Source organism: Nannospalax galili, unplaced genomic scaffold (assembly GCF_000622305.1).
Source record: "Nannospalax galili isolate Female #2095 unplaced genomic scaffold, S.galili_v1.0 scaffold433, whole genome shotgun sequence".
NCBI lineage: Eukaryota > Metazoa > Chordata > Mammalia > Rodentia > Spalacidae > Nannospalax > Nannospalax galili.
This window is the reverse complement of record NW_008338715.1, coordinates 9,767,685-9,790,746: the sequence shown is the minus strand read 5'-3', so window position 1 is coordinate 9,790,746 and position 23,062 is coordinate 9,767,685. Positions and strand designations below refer to the sequence as shown.

At 40.9% G+C, this 23,062-nt stretch overlaps 1 protein-coding gene across 2 annotated transcripts in view; it reads right to left on the bottom strand.

Annotated features, from left to right (window-relative positions):
* Positions 1–21,162, bottom strand: part of Aasdh (aminoadipate-semialdehyde dehydrogenase) — a 39,315-nt gene extending 18,153 nt beyond the window's left edge. Inside the window, exons 1-5 of one of the 2 annotated variants that reach the window (XM_008833298.3) lie at positions 20,778–21,162; positions 19,634–19,901; positions 16,836–16,956; positions 12,817–13,127; positions 5,473–5,665 (exon numbers count right to left, since the gene is read on the bottom strand). In XM_008833298.3, coding sequence (XP_008831520.1) covers positions 5,473–5,665; positions 12,817–13,127; positions 16,836–16,956; positions 19,634–19,863 — 855 coding nt within the window. In that variant the 5' untranslated portion in view covers positions 19,864–19,901; positions 20,778–21,162. The remainder of the gene's footprint in view (positions 1–5,472; positions 5,666–12,816; positions 13,128–16,835; positions 16,957–19,633; positions 19,902–20,777) is intronic. The other variant, XM_008833299.3, reaches the window with a different exon arrangement.
* Positions 21,163–23,062: the final 1,900 nt, after the last annotated feature.

Here is a 23,062-nt window from a genome sequence, read left to right as displayed (position 1 = left end):
AGGTTTGGTTCCCAGCACCCACATGGCAGCTAACAACTGTCTATAACTCCAGTTCTAGGAGATTTGACACCCTCTTCTGACCTTCAGGGACAATGCATAACATGGGTGCACTTATATACACACATGTAATACACTCATACACATAAAATAAATATAATAAAAAAATTTTTTAAAGTTACAGTTTTAAAAAAATTAAAAGTATTAAAGACCTGAACATCAATTTATCTTTCCTTTCCCATTAGCTCTATGTCCAGAAAATATATAAAAGGGTTTTAGAATGTGCCCAAGCAAAATCATATGAACAAAGATTTCTAACAGCTTCACTGAGTTATAACTGACATAAAATATTAAGAGTTGGGCAAGGAGTACACCTGTAATCCAGCACGTGGGAGATGGAGGCAGGATCATCAGGATTTCAAGGTCATCCTCAGATACACAGCAAGTTTAAGGCCAGCCTAGGCTACATGAGACCCAGTTTCAAAAGAAACAAACAACAAACTATTAAGTATATTATTTAGTAAGAATTTTTGAAACAGAGTTTCACTGTTTAGCCCAGGCTGGCCTGACACTCAGTGCATAGCCCTAACTAGCCACAAAACTCCTACTTCAGTCCTCCAAGTCTTTCCAGCTTAAGTATACAATTTAATATCATTTTTTTAGAGATTTATTTTTATCAGTATTTGGCCTGCACACATGTATGTGTGCCATCTATGTGCCATGAAGGCCAGAAGAACGCATCAGATACCCTGGAACTGGAATTAAGGACAGTTATCTGCCTCCATGTGGGTGCTAGGAATTAAACCTAAGTCCTCTGCAAAAGCAGTGTGTGCTGACTTCAGTATGTGAATTCCGAAGGGATACAAATACCCAGACCACAGTAATGAACATCAGCCTTAAAATTACCTATAGCAGCCGGGTATGGTAGTGCACAACTTTAATCCCAGCACTCCAGAGGCAGAGGCAGGCGGATCTCTGTGAGTTCAAGGCCAGCCTGGTCTACATAGTGAGTTCCAGGACAGCTGGGGCTACAGGGAGACCCTGTCTCAAAAAGACCAAAAAAGAAAAAAAAAATTACCTATAGCCATTCTTCCCTCTACTGGATGCTTCTCCAGACAACTTCTAATCTATTCCCTGTCACAAGGGATCAGTTGACAACTTCTAGAACTTTATATAAATAGAAAACCACACTTCACTTGACTTTCTTCACTTACTATAAATGTTTTTGCAAGCTAGGCATGGTGGTTCATACCTGTGATTCTAGCACTTGAGAAGCTGAGCCAGGAGGACTATCCCAAGTCTGAAGTTAGCCTGGTCTACATAGTGAGTTCCTGGCCAGGGTAAGCTACAAAGTTATAAAGTAAGACTATCTCAAAAAAACAAATTACAAAAAAACTTGAATAGGCAAATAAATAAATAAATAAATATCTTACAATTCATCCTTTGTCATTGTACGAACAAACAGTTCACAATTCATCCTATGTCACTGTGTATATAAACAATTCACTTCTTTTTATTGTGGTATTCCATTGTATAAAAAAATGCATAAATGGATTTTCCATTTCTATATAAAATCTAGGTTCGATTTCTACAAAAAGTCTACTGGAATTTTGGTACATGCTATGTTTAATATATTTATATATGGACTTAGTGAAAACTGCCCTCTTGACAATATTGAAACTTCTACCCATAAACATGAAATGCCTGTTTACTTAGGTCTTTCATTTTTATCAACAATGTTACATAGTTTTCAGAGACTACATCTTGCTATTCTTTAAACTTATTCCTATTTTGTTATTTTTGATGTGATTGTAAAGAAATATTTTCTTGATTTTACTTTAGACATTTCTTTAAAACAGACATATATAGAAATGTGTATGAATATATATATACATACGTGTGTGTATATATACATATATAGTATATATGTATGACTGATCTTTTTTAAATTTTTGGGTCTTTTTGAGACAGAGTGTCCCTATAGCCCCAGAGGGCCTAGAACTCTCTATGTGAACACAGAGATCCACCTGCCTCTGCCTCCCAAATGCTGGGACTGAACATGTGCACCACCATGCCTGGCTACAATTGATCTTTTTATATTGAGCTTTAATCTTCCAGATTTGCTAAAAGTGTTCATTAATCCTGGTATTCTCTTCCCCTTCCTGCCTCCCCTATTTTTCTAAATATGAGCATGCTATCTGCATATGAAGTTCCTTCTCTTCATCATTGGCACCATCATCACCCTCTCCCTCTTCTTCTTCCTCTTCTCCTTTTTCCTCGTTGCATTGGTGGGCCCCACCAGAATAATGCTAAACAGAGTGGCAGAAGCAAGCACCCCTGCCTTATTCCCAGTCTTGGGAAAAGCATTCATTCATCAAGCATGCTAGCATAGTTTTTTGTTGTTTTTTTTTAAATTTTATTTATTATTTTTATTTTATGTGTATGAGTGTATTGCCTGCATGTATGTGAGTGCACCTGTGTCGTGCAATGCTGCAGAGGTCAGAAGAGGGCTTTGGATTCCCCTAGAACTGGAGTTAAGGACAACCGTTTCCAGTTGTTGGCTAACAACTGTCTCCAGTTCCAGGGGAATCCAACGCCTTTTGATCTCTGCTGGCATTACATGACAGGGGTACACTAACACACATGCAGGAAATACACTCATACACATAAAAAATAAATAAATAATTTTAATTAAATAAATAAGCAAGCAAACAAAAATCTTATGCACTGAAACGACAGCCCTCAAGAAAACAGAACTGAAGGAATTTGGTTATATATATTATGAACTGAAGTCCTGAGGAAAAAGGTCTCATCTATGTTACAGATTTTACAAGGCTGATTGACTTCATTTGTGTGAGGGTGGAATGTTGCAGTTCCTGGCCAAATTATCTTGGGCTATCTTTAGTCCCCTTTAGTAGTCATTAATCTCCAACCTCTGTGTCTGTCCTAACATCCCTGTGACTATCACTTGAAACCTCTCAGGGTTTATTAACAGACTACTAGCTCCCACTAACTCAAAAGCTACGAATATCATCAGATAGTATCTGAGGCCTAGAGCACTTTGCTGTGTCCGCCTATCTGATGTTTCCATCAATGCATCAGAAAAGTGCCTTGATTTATTAATTTCTTTTGCTCTGCAACTATACCATTAGAAACATGATATTTTGGGCAACCCAAATCCTGTGATCCAGGCCATGGTCACTCATATTTGGCTCCAGAATAAACTATTTCTTATTCTCTTTGAGGTGAGAGTTGGATTACCTCGACAATACAGAGCACTCAAGCACAGCATTAGTGCCCTTATAAAAGGATGTCCAAAAGATGCCCATTGCCTTCCAACACATGAAAATACAGTAAAGACAGCAGTCCATGAAGTAGTGAGCATGCCTGTACCTCACATTGAATCAGCTGGTGCCTTGATCATAGGCTTCCCAGGCCCTAGAACTATAAGAAATTTCTGCTATTTATAAGCCACCTACTTTGAAGTATTTTTTTACAGTACCTGCAAAGAGTAGGACACATATACATACTATGTTATACTACCTATTTTATATACATACTATGTTATACTACCTATTTTCCCTTCTACTAAATGAATACTTTTTCCACTTACAGATAAAACCCAAAGTTCAGAGCAACTGCACACTTAACTAAGATATCTTTGTATTATGATACATATAAATAAGTTCACTGATTCTCTCCATTATTTTTAACCATTTATAATGTAATATTGTAAGGCCTGTGCTCCATATACTCTTTCTTTTTAATATAGGGTCTTATATATAGCCCAAGCAGACCTGGAAACTGTTATGTAGCCTAGGCTGGTCTCAAATTCTTGATCCTCTGCCCTCTGCTAGGTCTATCAGAGGTACCACCTAGATATGTACTATAGACTTTCAAATACATATTTTTTTTTTATATATATTTTATTTATTATTTTTATGTGCATGTGTATTACCTGCATGTAGGTAAGTGCACCCATGTTGTGCAATGCCCACGGAGGACAGAAGAGGCTGTCGGATCCCTTGGAAGTGGAGTTAGTTATAGTTGCTAGCTGCCATGTGGGTGCTGGGATTCGAACCTGGGTCTTCTGAAAGAGCAGCCAGTGTTCTGAACCACTAAGCCATCTCTCCAGCCCTCAAATGCGTATTTTAAAAATGTTTTTATTGGAAGAAGCCAGAGCGGTCTGCGTCCCTATTCTCTACTGGCAATCTGGGTAACCTCTTCAGAGGATGATGTGATAAGAATAGGAGGTAGGAATTGGCTAGGCAGTTAGGGTAAAAAGACCCCACAGAAAAGTAGCCAGGTTCTTGGCTAAAAGTCAAAATGTCCTTGGGCCTCTTAGCAGCATACTCTGTTCCAAAGGCCAAAAATGTTGAAAGTGTTTGGGAGCTTGTATCTCATTCTTAAAAGATTTTAGGATTACCTCTTCAGAGAGGGCAATGTTAGAGTAGCCCCATATAAAGAAATAAAGAAGAAAGAGTGCATGCAAGCTATCAGAGATATGGGAGGAGTTGGAGGGAATGGGCATGGATTTGATCAAAACACTTTATATGCATGTATGAAATTCTCAACAAATTACTTATTTTAAAAACAAAAGATGAAGAGCAGTTGAGGAAGATGGCTGACATCTCTCTCTAGCCTCCACATGTGCATTCATAGGTGAGCACAACAGTACATTCGTAGAAACACCAGCCAACAAGCCAACCAACAAGCAAGCAAACAAACAGATGTGAAGCTACACCGGAACAGTCTCTATCACTAGGGCTCAGGCGCCCTTAGACTCAGCATACCCAGGTTTAGGAAAACTTTTCTTTCCTTAGAGTTTAACTAAAAATCCTTGAATCGACTTTGATAGGGTAAGTTCAGGACTCGTGCTTAACTGCAAAATTGTTTACTCTGGTCAGGGCAATGGAGTGTCCATGCACCATGTCACAGAGTACTGTAGAAAGAGCAGGTGACATGGTAACAGCTGGTGTTTATGTAATAGATACTGGATACCAGCTACTATCTAAGGAGTCCATGTGTCCCAGTTCATTTAGGCTTCATGATTCTGACAGTGGTGATGTTGCTATAGCCATTTTACAGATGAGGGAAGTGACAGAAGGTTAAGCTGGGTAAGGATACATTCACTGGGTGCTAGGATCAGGCTGTGAGGGGACCCCACCACCTGTTTTCTACTGCCCATACTCTGATCTGCTCCTGACACAGGGGGCCAATGTTCCCCTCATGGCTCCTGACTATAACCATTAACTGTCAATTTCATTAATGCACCATAAATCATTTTCTAGGCATGATTAACTGATTTCTCTTTCATTTTTAAATAAACAAATAAGATCACAAGATAACAGATCTAACTTTAATGATCTAGATTATTAATTCTTTGCAAAGAACTACAGAAGTATAAAGTGTTTTCTAAAACAGTCAACATTAAACAATCCAAGAGAAAACATTTCATTTGTTACTAAAGTGTACCTGCAAAACAGTCACTCTGTGATGGGCAAAGAGAACAGCAGCTAATCTCGATGGGAGCATTTTGACAGAAGCTGGCACAATAAGCAGACAGGCTCCACTTGAAAGAGCAACAAATATTTCCACAACAGATGGATCGAAGGTCAGAGGCGAAGCCAGAAACAAAACATCTTCTTGGGTGATGTCAAAAAGCACCCTGAGGCAAACACAGTGTAGTTATCATAAAGAATGTATAACATTTGATAAACGCAGATCCCAAGAGAATACTGACAAGAACAAGTTTCTGAATGTTGTCAGACTTTATTCTCCTTTTAGATTAACCAAAAATATAAAAGTCAGGATTGAAAGCCCTTTAAACAATAACTTTTTCTTCAGACAGATTTTAATCATGTTACAGCTTTCTGGTTTAGATAGATTGAACTACAATTCCCAGAATTCTCTAACATGCTTCCGTTGTCCTCTAGCCCCAACTGTCCTGGAACTCACTATGTAGACCAGGCTGGCCTTGAACTCACAGAGATCTGCCTGCCTCTGCCTCCCAAGTGCTGGGATTAAAGGCGTGTGCCACCACGCCTGGCTTAGTTTGGTTTTGAGACAGGGTCTTGCTATGTAGCTCTGGCTGGCCTGGTACTCAATGTTGCCCACGTAGGCCCCAAACTCACAGCAAATCCTCTTGCCTCATGCCTTCCAGGTGGCTAGGATTATAGGTATGCACCACTAGCTTTAATATGCTTTTCTTTAGGGAGAAGAGTTAAGAGAACAGAAGACAGGCAGCTGCCACTTGGTAACACACAAACACAAATGTCCTGTTATTCAGTCGAACCCTAAAGTCATAATTAGCTGAGTTTAATCAATTGGTAGATTATCCTAAACTGGCTGAATTTCTTCAGTAAGAAGTCAAGCACCATTTGGGTCTGCAATTAACTTCCCAGCCCCCATGATTGTCTTTTCTGGCTTGGCCTGAGAACAGTCAGCCATGGAGTTCCAGCCTGATCCAGATCATTGCTGCACACCCCGCCCTCCCCCTTGCCACCTCCAGACTGCCTTTTCTGGCTTTGCCTGAGAACAGTCAGCCACGGAGTTCCAGCCTGGTCTTGATCACTGCCACACACCACACCCTCCCCCTTGCAACCTCCTGACTGCCTACCCTACAGCCCTCATACTTAGCCAGAGGACACAATATACAAGACAGTTCCTTGTAATAATCCACTTGTATATTCTCCTGGTTTCATACCACTAGAATCTTTATTCTCTTTGGTTTACTTTCCATTTTCATTTTATTTTTTAAATATTTAATCTCTGTGTATGTCTGCATGTATGTGTGTATGCAGGTGGGTGTGCCTGTGGGCATGGAGGCCAGAAGAGTGCATAGGATCCCTCAGAGCTAAAGTTACAGGCATCTTCGGAACACCCAGCTTGTTACATGGTGCTAGGATATGAAATCCAAACTACTGAGCCATCTCTCTAGCCTCTTATTTTTATGTTTTTGAGACAAGCTCTGCCTATGTAGCCCAGGCTGGCTTGGAACTCTTGATCCTCCTGCCTCAGCCTCGGAATGCTCGGATTATAGGGATGGCTAAACTCCTTATTCAAACTTATTCAATGATGTTTAGTCTAGACCTCTGTTTTTCCTGTCCCTACAATTTGGCACTTCTCATGGTATGAGAACAAAAATAAGTTAGGATATTATAGCAAGGATAGACAGCTTTGGGCCTATGGTGCTGCTTTTCATTTGAGCACACAAACCAAAATCTCTAAAAATAGATTCCCTTAACTTCAAAAGATCTTCAAGCGAGGAACAAAGATTTTTAAAAATTTAATTATGTGTCTCATTCATTGTATGTTAAAGGTTAACTCAAACATCTTTTATTTTTTGTTTTTTGAGACACAGTCTCCCAGTAGCCTCAGCTGAACTGGAGCTATATAGACCAGGCTGACCTGATATCACAGTGATCCACCTGCCTCTGCTTCCTGAGTGCTGGGATTCAGGAACTCACTATGCAGACCAGGCTGGCCTTGAACTCAGAGATCTACCTGCCTCTTCCTCCCAAGTGTTGGGATCAAAGCTGGGTGGGTTCACCACGCCCAGCTTCTTTCTATATTTAATAAACTACAACTGTTGTTTTATACTGGCTCATCCTTCATCCTGGGAGGAAGGAAAGGATATGATCTGGAAATATGTTTATATTTTATTTATTGCTTTTATTTTATGTGTATGAGTGCATTGCCTGCATGTATATAAGTGCACCCATGTCATGAAATACCAAAGGAGGTCAGAAGAGGGCATCGGATCCCCTGGAACTGAAGACTGCTCTTAGCCACCATGTGGGTGCTGGGAATCAAACCTGGGTCCTCTGCAAGAGAAGCCAGTGCTCTAAGCCACAGAGCCATCTCTCCAGCCCCAAACAGAAGTCAATGTTTAAAGGCAAGATCAACATTCTATAGAGGGAGGATATCACATATACCTTGTAGAATAAGGGTCTTGCATAAACAGCAATTTTTTTTATCTTTCTAAGATATTCTTATTATAACAATAAAGCAAAACACAAACAGATAAAAAGAAAATCAAGCCAGGTGTGGTGGTGCAGGCCTTTAATCCCAGCCCTTAGGAGGCAGAGGCAGGTGGATCTACAAAAGAGCCTCGTCTACAAAAGAGTTTCAGGCCAGCTAAGGATACAGGGAAACCCTGTCTCAAAAAGACTGAAAAAAAAAAAAAATGCCTACAATTTTTTTTCAGAAAGTATAGGCTGAATATCCTTCATTAAAAAATGCCTAGGGGCTGGGGGCAGGGAAGCTGGGTGTGGTGGTGCACACCTTTAGGGAGTTCCAGATTAGCTGGAGCTATAAGGGGACCCTGTTTAAAAAAGAAAAAGTGCTGGGAGTTGGGTGTGGTGGTGCACACCTTTAGTCCCAGCACTCTCAGGTGGAATAGATATCTGTGATCTAGGCTGGACTGATCTACGAATTCCAGGCCAGCTGGGGCTACAGAGAGACTTTGTCTCAAAAACCAAAACCAAAACCAAACCAAACAAAAAAAGGTGGAGGGGGTGGGGCATGAACATACATGCACAAAAGACACATAATGATAAAAAAGTTTTTTAAAAACTTGGAAACAATGCTGGGCATTGTGGCGCACGCCTTTAATCCCAGCACTTGGGAGACAGAGGCAGTCGGATCTCTGTGAGTTCAAGGCCAGCCTAGTCTACATAGTGAGTTTCAGGATAGCGGGGGCAACAGGAAGACCCTGTCTCAAAAAGACCAAAAAAAAAAAAACCACCTTGGAAACAAGAATGTTTTGGATTTCAAGTTTTACTGTTTGCTTGCTTTTCTATTTAGATACACATAATGAGATATATTGGAGATTAGAGCCAAACCTAAATACAAAATTCATTTGTTTTGCATATACTTTATATTATGTAACATACTATTTATTATTATATAACAATATATTTATTACCTAAAGATAATTTTATATAATATTTTTAAATTTCTGTGCATTTGGGGCTGGAGAGATGGCTCAGCAGGTAAAAGCACATGCTGCTCTTGCAGAGGACCTAAGTTGGGTTTTCTGAACTCACCTGGCAGCTCACAACCTACTATAAATCCATTTCCAGAGGAACCAACACATGTTTCTAGTTCCTCAGGCACAAGCAACTACATGGTACATATACATACATGTGGGCAAAACACTCATACACATAAAAAGTAAATCTTTAAAAAAATATTTTTTTCTGTGCATGAAGCCAAGTTTGTGTATACAGAACCATCAGAAAATGTCCTGCTGGTTCCAGAAAGTTTCAGATTTGGGGGCAGTTTAGACTTGGGGCTTTCAAAGGCTGGAGACATGACTCAGTAGTTAAGAGTATTTACTGCTCTTTCAGAGGACCCAGATTCAGTTCCTAGCACCCACATCAGGCAGCTCACAAACTCTTGTAACTCTAGTTCTAAGAGATCCGGCACCCTCTTCTGGCCTCTGTGGGCACTAGACAAACACATGATTCATATACATACATACAGGCACGTATTCACACACATTTTTTTGTTGTTTTGCCTATACACACACACACACCACATGCATGTCTAGTACCTACAGAGGCCAGAAGAGGGTGTTGGATCCCCTGGAACTGGAGTTACAGACAGTTGTTAGCTGCCATGTGAGTTCTGAGGACCAAACCCAGGTCCTCTGCAAGAGCAGCTAGTGCTTTTAACCACTGAGCCATCTCTAGCCCTCACATAAAAATTTTCTTTAAAAAATCCATGGGGTTAGAGAGATGGCTCAGCAGTTAAGAGCAATGTCTGCTCTTGCAGAGGACCTGGGTTCAATTCTTAGCACCCATATGGCAGCTAACAACTGTCCATAACTCCAGTTCCAGGGGATCTGATGCCCTCTTTTGACCTCCGAAAGCACTGCACAACACAGGTGTACCTACCAACAAGCAGGCAATACACTCATACAAATACAAATAATAAATAAATTAATTAAAAAAAAAGAAAGCAACATATTTTCATCATAAACCAGCCCTCTATCCTCACTGAGCAAACATCTGCTCTCACTTTATACCATTCCTACCTCTGTGTCCAGTGCCTCTAAGCTGTCCCTCCCACGTTCCCCAGGATCCAGATCTATCCCACTCTCTTCCAGTTAGTTCTCCAAAACATATCAGAGTCCCTTTGCTTTGGCCCTTCTTTTTCCTTCAAAAGTTACAACTCATGGCTTCCTCTAACACTAAGGAGCTGATATAACTTATCATTATCCTTGCAAGAGGTGTTCTGTGTAGTATTCTCAGTGCTACCCCTCCCTTCTCAAGGCTCCAGTCCTTTGCCAATACTTCTATTATTTCATTATTCAAGCCAATCCTCCTACCAATTCCTGCCCTAAAGCCTACAAAATTCTCCCAATATAAAATAAAACTTTCACTCTCTAAGGCCAGGCATGGTGGCACATGCCTGTAGTCCCAGCACTTGGGTGGCAGAGGCAGGAAGATCTCTGTGAGTTCAAGGCCAGTCTGGTCTACAAAGTGAGTTCCAGGCCAGCTGGGGCTACAGGGGGAGCCTGTTTCAAAAGACCGAAAAAAAAAAAAAAAATTACACACTCTCCTGGAATTCTATCTTTCTTTTCCATTCAACTGGTTTCCAGAAAAGAATACCCCAGTTACCTCTACATTCTCCCATTCTGCAGTCTACGTAAGGTGTCCTGAGCCATGGGTGCTCAGAAGTCACTGAAGACCATACTGGCAATTACAACAGTCACCTTTCTTTATGGCATTTAAACACCAGCTCTTTCTAGATCTACCTCCACTATCTAATATGCTCTAATATACTGAGCACCAAAAGCGTGGCTGGTTTACAGCAAAATGTTTAACTATAAGATATAAATCAAATTTTGAAGAGTAGTTCTTTTAAAAAGTAAAATACTTCATTAATTATTATGTCAATTGCACACTGAAACATATTTTAGACACAACAAATTTTAAAAATACATTAATTAGCCAGGCGTGGTGGTGCATGCCTGTAGTCCCAGCACTTGGGAGGCAGAGGCAGGTGGATCTCTGTGAGTTCAAGGCCAGCCTGGTCTACATAGTGAGTTCCAGGACAGCTGAGGCTACAGGGAGACCCTGTCTCAAAAAGACAAAAAAAAATAATTCCATTTGATTCTTTATACTTTTCTTTTCTTTTTTTTTTTGTGGTGCCAAGGATTGAACCCAGTATTTTGTGTGTTAGACAAGCACTCTGCCATTGAGCTATAGCCTCAAAAAATTCTTTTTACCTTTTAATATTACTTAAAAACTGAAAACTACTGGGGCTAGAGAGATGGCTCAGCAGTTAAGAACACTGGCTGTTCTTATAGAAGACTCAGGTTCAAATCCAAGCACCCACATGGCAACTAACAACCGTCCATAACTCTAGTTCCAGGGGATCCGACAGCCTCTTCTGACTTCCAAGGGCACCACACGACACGGGTGTACTTACCTACATGCAGGCATACACACATACACAAAAAATAAAAATAATAAAATATTTTTTTAAAAAACAGCCGGGCGCGGTGGCATATGCCTTTAGTCCCAGCACTCGGGAGGCAGAGGCAGGCGGATCTCTGTGAGTTCAAGGCCAGCCTGGTCTATGTAGTGAGTTCCAGGACAGCAGGAGCTACAGGAAGACCCTGTATCAAAAAGACCAGAAAAAAAAAAAAAAAAACTGAAAAGCACATAAAAGTTACACTGACCTAAATTATGTAGGCATCTCAGCAGGTTCCTACTACTAGGGTAGTAGTCCTCATTTGGATTACACCTAGTGGTATGCTCCCTCTTCTGCTTCCTTCATCACAAAATGAGCAGTTCAGTTTTAGAGATTTCCCCTTTGACCGTATTAGGACAAACTCCATATTAGCATAAGGATGAATTTAATGACAGGCAACTCTGGTAGTCCCTACCCGTCATCTAATAGATTTAGTTTAAACTTGAACTGGGCATTCCAGGCTCCTGCCCAGAATGAACATTCAGAGAAAACCTCCTTTCTCCCATACCTCTTCTCGTGCCTCTGCCAACGAAATATTTCTTCTCTTTTTACTAATAATTAAAAAGCAAGAAGTAGGGCTCGTGGTATAGGCCTATAATCCTAGTTACCAAGGCTATGACAGCAGGATAACACATTTGAGGCCCAGTTGGACTACAGATGGAGTTCAAAGTTGTCCTAGGCAACTGAGACCCAGTGTCAAAACACAAAGAAAAAACAGGGCTAGGGATGAAGCTGTGTTAGAGCATTTGCCTAGCACGTGTGAGGCTCTGGGCTCAATCCCAGGCATGCACACACATGCATAAACACATACACACACTCATAAGAGCACGTTCACACACATTCTCATATGCATGTACACAGAGGCTTCAGTCCTATTGTGTGTTCTATGGTTGGCCTATATCACCAAGTGCATTCTTTGCAGAGAACCAAAGATCAGATAAAGATGACAGACCCAGTTACTCAGTTACTTCTGACTATCCACTTAGAATAAGACAAACAATAAACATTAAAAATTCTTTTTTTTTTCTTTTGGTCTTTTTGAAGCAGGGTCTCCCTGTAGCCCCAGCTGTCCTGGAACTATATAGACCAGGCTGGCCTTGAACTCACAGAGATCTGCCTGCCTCTGCCTCCCAAGTGCTGGGACTATAGGCATGCGCCACAACACCCGGCTTAAAATTCTTTTATTCCTTTGTTTTCTGTTGCTTTGTTTTCCTGAGACAGTCTCCCTACATAGTACAAACTGGTCTCAAACTTGTAATCTTTCTGCCTCTGATACCACCACACCCAGCTTAAAATCCAAACTCTAAGAAGGATTCAGTGGCTGGAACTTACCGAAAATGCTGGACATTTGGCAGGATACATGCATGAGGCACTCTGACAACCTTCGGTGTCCCTGTGGTCCCTGACGTGTGCAGGACATAGGCTAAGCAACTCGGTAGCCTCACATCCATGTGTTGGCTTTCTTCACTGCTGTTCTCAGAACTTGTGCTTTTTCTATTTTCTTTCTCATAGTTCTCTTTTCCATCACTTAGCATCAAGTTCACCTCAGCATCTTCCCAATGTAGTCTGAAGAGCATCAGGTCCTTATGTTCCACTGTAATCATCTCATACTTCAAAAATGTTTCATGGGAAGATCTGAATTTCTATCAGATAAGTGATGAAGTTTACAAATATTAAAAGGCATTCTTTTATATAGGATATAAAATATTCATTTGGTTATCAACATGGCTTAGAAGGGATGGGAGTACCAGCTATAGATCTAGGATTAAAAAAAGAAATAAGATATTTCCAAGAGTAAGGTGTTGTCCTTATTTTTAAACTCAGCTTCAAAATAGACATATAAAAGCATGTAATTATAATACCAACATGGTAAGTGTGATAATGACATACAAGTGAAATGTTCATTGAGAAGTTGAACTTAACTCTGCAGAAAGGGTCAGAGATAGCTTCATAGGCAATATCTACATTAGAAGTAGTTTTTCTCCAAATGAGAAGATAGGTAGTTCAGACAATCATGATACAGAATGTATGATCCCAGAAAGCTGACCTGGAAAACAGTAAGTTTTCCAAAAAGGTGCAAAATCAAAGAAAAGGGAGAAGGCAGGTTGTGGTGTTGACAGGAGATGAAATGCAGTTCCTTAATTACTTTGTACAATTAGCACGAAGGAGTCTGCCCCTTAACCTGTATGTGATGAGATCCAATTGGAAGTAGCAACAGCATGGTGCAGACTCTGTTCCAACAAGGATAGAAAGGTAAGCTTCTGCTAAGTCAGTGCCATTTAAGGAGTCCTTTGCAACCATTCTGGTATGTCATATAAGCTTGTGCTAGTTTTACATAGGAGTGGTCCTCAAGGGTTTATGAGCAAAAAATCAATAGAGATGGTGGCTTGCTGGTTATAAAGTGAGCCCAAGGTGACTGTTGGGTTTCTGACTCGAGATCTGGTGGTGATGGAGTGATGCAGAAATGTTTAGATATAAAGGTAGTAAGTTTGTTTGGTTTTTGATTTTGTGAAATAGGGTCTCACAATGTAACCCAGACTAACCTGGAGCTCACTATATAGATCTTGGCCTCAAGCTTGAGGTGATCATCCTGCCTCTGCCTCCTGAGTGCTGAGATTACAGGAATATACTATCACATCTGATTTGTATATATTTAAAGTGAGGTTCTTTTGAATATGCTTTCTTGTATTGATTTTTTTAAACAGCTTAATAAAACAACCTGAATTTCCATAAAAGAAGTCAATATAAATAACAAAAAGTCTATCTTCAGTAAGCCTGCAATGTTTTCTGCTTGTGTTTGTGTTGTATGTGTGAGTATAAGTGGTAGGCTGTGGCACAGATAGCCTATAATGTTAAAAAAAAGTTAAAGGCAAAACTGGCCATGATGACACACTCAGGAGGTGGAGGCAGCAGAATCTTCTAATACAAGTTCAAGGTCTCCCTCAGCTACAGAGTTCAAGGCCAGCCGAGGACACATGAGAGTCTAAAAACAAAACAAAACAACCAACCAAACAAACAAACAAAACAGTTAAGGTCTACATATTCTTAAGACCTAGCTCAAAATCTTTCTTTTCCATTTGACTTTACTATGTCTACTGTCACACTCGGTTCTCTTGGGGCCCCATCACACTGTAGACCATGGCAGCTTCGGGAGTACCAGCCTTTTCTCCCCAACAGCAGTCCTCATACGAAGTTGGAGAAATGCTATACACCAGTGCCCTCCCAAACACCATCTCTATCCCTCAGGGTTTCTCAACCTCTACACTGCTGACATTTGGATCATTTAATTCTTTGTGGAAGCCTGTCTTGTGCACTATAGGATTATTAGCACCATCTACTACTTACTGGATGCCTGTAGCATCCCATTTTTATAAGGGCAATCAAAAACATTTCTGGACTGTCCTCAGTTAATAACTCACTGCTCTAGTGAGTACTAGGAAAGCAGTAGGTGCTTACTGCTCCTTTGTTAAGCAAAAACATTTATACCATCATCAAAATCATGGCTTGGGAAGCAAGGAACTGTTCATGGGGCTTTGCCATGTGCAAATTCCCTACTGTATGCCTTCATAAAGCATATCTTGATACATTCTTTTAATTTTTGTTTTTATTTTTATGTGTATGAGTATTTTGCCCACCTGTATATAGGTGTAATCATGTTGTGCAATACCATACCCACAGAGGCCAAAAGAGGGTGTCAGATCCCCTGGAACTGGAGTTATAGACAGTTGTTAGTTATCATGTGGATGCTGGGAACCAAACCCAAGTCCTCTGTAAGAGCAGCCAGTCCTCTTAACCACTGAGTCATCTATCCAGCCCTGACAATAGGTTTTTATACCCAACCATCTTTTCACAAAACTATTAGAAAATTAAACAGCACAGTGCCAACTGAGTTTTTCTTACTTCCAACAACAAAGGCATGAACAGTCTGAGGAGTGTAAGAGAAGGCTTTAACAGATACTGAGGTTTATTTTCAAACACTTATTAACCAAATTAATCCTTTAGTTTTCTTTCTAGAGGCACCATTCTAATCCTCATGATCCTGTAGGAGGCAGTCCATATAGCTCAAGCTCTTGCTATTTCATATGCACCTGCATGGACACAAAAATACTCAATGCATTTGCATTACTTCCAAGTATAAATAGGCTCATATAGGAAATGGGAGAAGGCTAAGCTGAATGTATTTCCTACAATATTCTTCCTCATTGGAAAGCATTTTATGAACAAGAAATAAATAATAATAAAACATGGGCTGCCTCTTGGTGAACACGCAGTAGAAGTGTTTCTTAGCTACACCTCTTGTGGGCACACACTTCAATTTTTCTTTTTCTTTTCTTTTTTGGTCTTTTTGAGACAGGGTCTCCCTATAGCCCCAGCTGGCCTGGAACTCATTATGTAGACCAGGCTGCCCTTGAACTCACAGAGATCTGCCTGTCTTTACCTCCCAAGTGCTGGGATTAAAGGCATGCACACCATACCTGGCCTCAGACACTTCAATGTTTTTTTTTAAACTTTAAAAAAATTATTTTATTATTTTTTTTTTATTTTATGTGTATGCGTGTATTGCCCACATGTAGGTAAGTGCACCTGTGTTGTGCAATGCCCGCAGAGGTCAGAAGGGGCTGTCGGATTCCCTGGGAATGGAGTTACGGACAGCTGTCAGCTGCCATGTGGGTACTGATTTCGAACCCGGGTCTTCTGTAAGAACAACCAGTGTTCTTAACCACTGAGCCATCTCGCCAGCCCCCAACAGTTCAATTTTTTAAAAATAAATTTAGTTTTCCACTAACATGTGGTCTAACAGCTGATCTCTTCTTCAAACTGTATGCTTGGTTGCAACTCTTTAACATTGTTAATCACTGTAGCTGCTTTAGGTATAGTAGGGCAAAATTAAAATTCTCCAAGTACCATGAAACTTTCCAACACAGGAATCAGAAACTTTGGAAACACAAAAGAAACTCACAACAAAGAGTTGTTACAAGGTTAGAAGATAGTTTCATAAAGTGGTGCTTCTCAATGAAGTGTGTGGGGTAGCAGGAGCCAGGGGACATTTGGGAAGACCTGGACATTTGAGGATGTCATAGCACAGAGGTGCTACTGGTGTCTAATGAGTGGCAGCCAGGAGTGCTGCTAATCATCTTACAATGTACGGGATACTTTCTGTAACAAACACGAACCCACAATGTTGACAGTGCTAAGGCCCAAAAATGCCACCAGAGTTAGTGAATTTAGAAATCAAGATAGGGGAGGAGGGAACTTAAAGGTACTCTTATGTTAAAAGATAAATGTAACACACACACACACACACACACACACGGCCCCTGCCCTCAGAAAATCTAAACACCAAGACTTACATTAACCTGTTTCTTTTCAACAAGAACATACTTTAGGTTGCATTTTTTCATAAAGTGAGTTGATAATGATGGTGGCGAGTCTGGATCAATTGGAGCATAAGCAGCAGGGACTTGGAGAATTCTGTAGAAACAAGTACAAGGTCAGCACAGAATGTTGGTGGATGTATTCTCCTGTAAGCACTTCTGTTCCTCCAAGTACTTTATTGTTCATTAGAATTTCACAATTTTTATGGCCATGTCTTGGTTGTAAATATTATTTGATTTGCGCCCAATGAATAAGTGGAGTATCATAAAATTTTATATTTAGTTCTTATCACTTGAGATTTGTAGTTCGTGTAGAGAGCTTGCTTACATGTACAAATCCCTAGGTTCAATATTCAATTTTGAAAAAAAAAAAGTTCTACCACTTAATATATAGAAATACAAATTTTTTCAAGAGTTAATATATTATAGCATAATATACTTGGCTAATTGGCCACTAGTAAAATATCAAACAGGGGTCAGAGTCTAACTCATCTATCTGTCTATGCAAGATAATGTAAAAGAAGCTAACATTCCCATGCAGTTTAGTGAACTACAAAAGATGCCTCCCAAGTGCTGAGACTAAAGGTGTGTGTCACTATGCCTGGATAATCATTTTTTAAAACTATTTTTTCTAAAGTAGCCAGTTTCTTGGCTAAAAGTCAAAATGTCCTTGGGCCTCTTAGCAACATACTCTATTCCAAAGGCCAAAAATGTAAAAAGTTATTTGGGAGCTTTTATCTAATCCCTAAAAGATTTTAGGGTTATCTCTTCAGAGGAGGGGAATATTAGAGTAGCAAAAAGCCCCATTAAAGAAAAAAAAAAAAAGGAGGCTGGGCATGGTGGCAGACACCTGCAATCCCAGCACTTGGGAGGCAGAGGCAGGCAGATCTTTGTGAGTTCAAGGCTAGCCTGGTCTACATAATGAGTTCAGGTCACCTGGGGCTACAGGGAGAACCTGTCTCAAAAAGACAAAAAAAAAAAAAAAAAGAAAGAAAGAAAGAGTACATGAAGCTCTCAGAAAAAAAGTGATGGGGAGATATGGGAGGAGTTGGAGGGGAGGAAGTGGGTGTGGATTTGATCAAAACACCTTATATGCATATATGAAATTCTCAATAAATTTTTTTAAGTTAAAAAATATTTTTTCTATTTATTTTTATTCTTTGTATATGAGTGTCTTGCTTTACCCACTGAGCCATCTTGCTTGGCCAGCATTTATTGATTTTAAGTAAAAATACTTGAAGGGACATCTTGGGGACATAAGATCTTTGCACATAGTAAATTCTCAATAAACTGTCAGTGACTGAATGTGCAAATTTTAGAACATTTTTTTATTTCACTCACACTTACATAATTAATTTACTAAGACATGTATTATGGGATGAGTATCAACTTATTTCTATAATTCTTTGGCAGCTTTTATTTAATGTAAAGACCTAGAACACAAATCACAAGAGAGATAATTTAAATCACTAAACATGTTATAAATATCTGTTTTGCATGCTGGACGTGGTGGCACGCACCTTTAATTCCAGCACTTGGGAGGCAGAGGCAGACCAATCTCTGTGAGTCTGAGGCCAGCCTGGTCTACCTAGTGAGTTCCAGGATAGCTGGGGTTACAGGGGGACCATGTCTCAAAAAGACAACAACAAAAAAAATCTGTTTTGAGGCTAGAGAGACGGTATAGCAAGTAACAACACTGACTGCCCTTGCAGAGGACAGGGTTTAGTTCCCAGCACCCACATAGCAGATAACAACTGTCCATTAACACCAGTTCCAGGGGATCTGATGCCCTTTTCTGGCATCTAACACTCTAACATCTGACATTCTAACAGGTTATATATCTCCTTTTTTCTTTCTTTTTTTTTTTTTTTTTTTTGTTTTTTGGTCTTTTTTGGGACAGGGTCTCCTTGTAGCCCCAGCTGTCCTGGAACTATGTAGACCAGGCTAGCCTTGAACTCACAAAGATCCGCCTGCCTCTGCCTCCCAAGTGCTGGGATTAAAGGCGTGTGTCACCATGCCCGGCTCTTTTTTTTCCTTTTTGCAGAGTGGGAGTATTGGCGACCCAACCCAGGTTCTTGCACATGGTAGGCAGGTGCTCTACCATTGAGCAACAACCCCAGCCCTCATATTTGATTTTAATTCTCCTTCATTTGTTCACTGACTACCTGAGTGCCTAAAATTTTAGTTGTTCAAAAGAAAATAAGCTACATTATTTCTAAAATCCTTGTTTTCTTTGACCTAATTTGTAACAAACTGTTATAAATTGTTTTCTTTTGACAGACAAATGAAGGCTCTATACTTTAGAGCTATTTAAATAATCAATTATTGGGCTGGAGGGATAGCGCAGCTGTTAAAGGCTAAGGCTAACAACCAAAAATAAAAATCAATTATTAAAAACTTTTAATCTAGCTGGGCGTGGTGGCGCATGCCTTTAATCCCAGCACTCGGCAGAGGTAGGCGGATCTCTGTGAGTTCAAGACCATCCTGGTCTACATAGTGAGTTACAGGACAGCTGGGGATACAGGGAGACCCCGTCTCAAAAAGACCAAAAAAAAAAAAAAAGACTTAATCTTTCCAAAATAAGCTCAAATTAATTAAAGTCAAATGATTAAAAATAATACTAGGAAGAAAAGTGAACCTTAGCCTCTTTAGAATTGGTAGACAAATATAGAAAAATCCAACAATAAACAGAACAATAACTTACAATATGCTCTATGTATAAAAACTTCAAGCTAGCTTAGAGTAATATCAATCTATAGTACTAAAAATCTTACCCTAAAATCCAGGAGGGTAAGTTTATCCCAGGTTGACAGTAGAGACCAATCTCCCGAAGTCCTGGAAAGTCACAGTGTGATAGCAAAAAATTGGATAATTCTGCAGCCACACTAAGCACAGTCTTGTAGGTATAATACACTGGAGGTTGGCTGCTGCATTCATCAAAACATACAGCTGTTTTGTCCAGGTAAATGGAGGCTACCTGATGGACCAGCTCCTGAAGACTCATTTCAATGACCTTTGTCTAAACATCAGTGGCAGAGAAGTCTTTGTATAAAAGAAATATTAGGAGGATATTAGGAGAGGGAGGTTTAGAGAGACTGGTGAGAGCAACGCAAGAAACTTCTCTACTAGCAAAAATGACTGTACCGGCTGGATACTCAGCTCAATGATAGAATGCCTGCCTGGTGTGAAAGGTCCCACACCCAGCACTGCAAGACAACAAACCGAAGTTCCCAGAAAAGCTGCACCTATGTTGAAGACTCTACAAGGATGGCCGACTGATTTAAAACTTTGATTCTGGAGAACTGCAATGCTCAGACTCATAAATTATCTTGGGCTATTTTAACAGCCATTTATCAATCATCTGTGCCTGGCCTAACACCCTTATGCCTATACATGAAACCTTAACAGAGCACTAATTTCCACTAACCCAAAAGCTAAGAATATCTGTCACCTGATAATACCCAAAAATATAACTGAATTTCCCCACTTTGCTGTAACCCACCTAATGGTCCACCAATGTATTTGAAAAACGCCTTCATTTCTCACTTTCTTTTGTTCTGCAACTATAAAATCTTACATAACTTCCCTGAACACGGTATTCAGGGCAACCCAAAGGTCGCTCATATTTGACTCATAATAAATGATCTCTTATTCCCCTTAAGAGCTGTGTTTTGTGTTTATGTTTGGGACCTTTTAAAAGCACAACAACAAAAAGGAAAATCTAGCAAGCAGATTTCACATGTAATAGCACAAGTTTAAGTTGCTTACTACTTTACAAATTCTATTTAGTCTTCAGCAAATTCTATCACTTTAGGGATTCTCCCTAAATTATCGGGCCTTATAAATAAATATCGGCAAATAATCTGGGTTTCTATTTTCCCTTCTGCCCCTGCGTTTTAATTTACATCACATAACTACCTTTGGTAACAATGAACCTACGGCTTCCAAAGCATTCGTTCATTGCTCTTCGAAACCATGCTGGAGGAGGGACGCAGGTGCACCTGCATTTCACTGAAAGGACAGGGACGGAGGCAGGAGAGGTGGCCCACCCCAGGGGCTCCAAGGCCAGGCCGGGCAGGGTCCCGGAGCTGTCGGGCTGGCGTGCTGGGAGCTCGGCCTCGCCAGCCCGGCCTCCTTCAGGCCCTCGCCACGCCCCTGAGCCTGCCGCGGCCCCCGAAGGGCCTCCAGCGACTCCCACCCGGCCTTTTCGCGACAGCACGTGAGGACGCTTTCCAGCCGAGCAGCAGTTGCCCAGCAGCCGTAAAGCAGCCACTCTGCCTCTCCCCTCACGTCAATTTTCCGAGTGGTCCGTAACGTCCGCACCAGCGCTGGGGGCGGAGCCATCGCTGACGGGACTCCGCCCAGAGTCGCCCCTGACGTTCCTTTAGCGTTCGGGGGCGGAGCCATCACTGACGAGACTCCGCCCAGACACTCCATTTGGTCCTGCGGTGGCTTGGGATGGTATTAGCTGCTCTTGTCTTAGAATCGTGCTTGTTCATATCTTCCCGAAACTTCAGGCAACACACTTGGTTGGTTTTTTGTTCTTGTCTTTTGTGATTTTTTTAAAGACAGGGACTCCCTGTAGCTCCTATAGCCTCAGCTGTCCTGGAACTTGCTAAGTGGACGAGGCTGGCCTTGATCTCACGGAGATCATCTTGTCTCTGCCTCCCCAGTGCTGGGATTAAAGGCCTGCGCCACCCTGCTCAGCTCAGGCAAAACACTTGTGTGTGTGCCTGCATGATTATATGTGTACCACACATGTGTGCAGGTGCCTACAAAGGCCAGAGTGCTTCGGATCCCCTGGAACTGGAGTGCTAGGTGGTTTTGGGCCACCTGGGGTGGGTGCTGGGAACCAAAGAGGGTTCCTTGGTAAGAGTAGTAAGCACTCAATTGCTAAGCCATCTCTCCAGCCCCAACACACGTGAAACTTGTGCATCAGTTTCTTCATTCATAAAGTGGGGGTTAAAGTATCTCCCAAGGTTGAAGTGAAGAAATCGCTGAGAAATTCGAGAGTCCCTGGCCTTGTGCCGTCCACATTTTCTGAGAACATACTCAAGACTGGTGGCACCATGACAGGTGTCTTAATGAAGCTTAGAACGATGCCATCTACAGCTATTCCTTGCACCTCCCTATGAAGAAACTCAGGCAGGTCTGAGTTATATGTCTCGCTATGTACGTTTCGAGAGTCGTAGCTGGATGTAAATTATTAAAGTGCGAAAGGAGTCAACTGTGGGGTTGTAAGTTACTGTGCCCCAGCAGAGAGGAAAAGGATCAGGGTATTTTCGTTTTTGTTTTCTTGGCAAGACAGCAGCTCTGCACCCACAGCACCGGAAAAGGCCTAGGATGTGTGTCCTTGGCTGTTGGTGACTAGAAGTTGTTGCAAGAAACACTTGGCAGCCACATTTTTCTCCTGTACCACAAGCATCTCAAACACGCATGGCCCTTTTTAATGTTTTGTTGTCTTTTGTGTTCAGAAATGACACCGTTATTTATCTACTTGCAGTTAACCTCCCTTCTCTTCTCCCGTTTTACTTACATGCTTTGCAGTCCAGGCCAGTGTCCTTATGAATACACCAGAACTACCTGGGCCAATTTTAAAAGTGGACTCTTAATTCCTGATCTTCAAAAGCTCTCGTTTTTTCTAGCCAGGAACCTACAATTTACCTCTCTAAAATGGCGTCTTCTCACCTTGGTTCAGATCCTCTTGAACTGCTAAAGCCTTTACAGTCTCTCCTGTGTTTAACTGATTTTTAAGTTGCTAATCACCTCCACCAGTCATCTTTCAGCCTGATTTTCTTGTTTTCTGAGATATAATCTCACAGTATAGAGCTCAAGATCCCCCTGAGTTAGCCTCCCAAGAGCAGGGATTGCAGATATGCCCCAAGCTCACCCAGGTCTCTATTGTTAGTTTTAGTGTTTTTTCTTCTACAGGTCTCAGGCCCTGTCTCATGTTAGACTTTTCTAGGGTGTCTAATGATCCATGATTCTATTTTAAAACTTTTTGGAAATCAAGTTAGAAGTGTTGCAGGGGACAAGATGTTCCAATTCTGTGTCATTTTCACTTAGTTCTCTCTTAGCTGTCTGGGGTCCTCCACTACAAAAACCAACCTTACTTTCTTAAGGGACCAAAAAGCCCTCAAAATTAGGCTGGAGAATTGTGACCATGGTAAAAGAGTAGAACTGATTCCTTAATGAACTTTCAA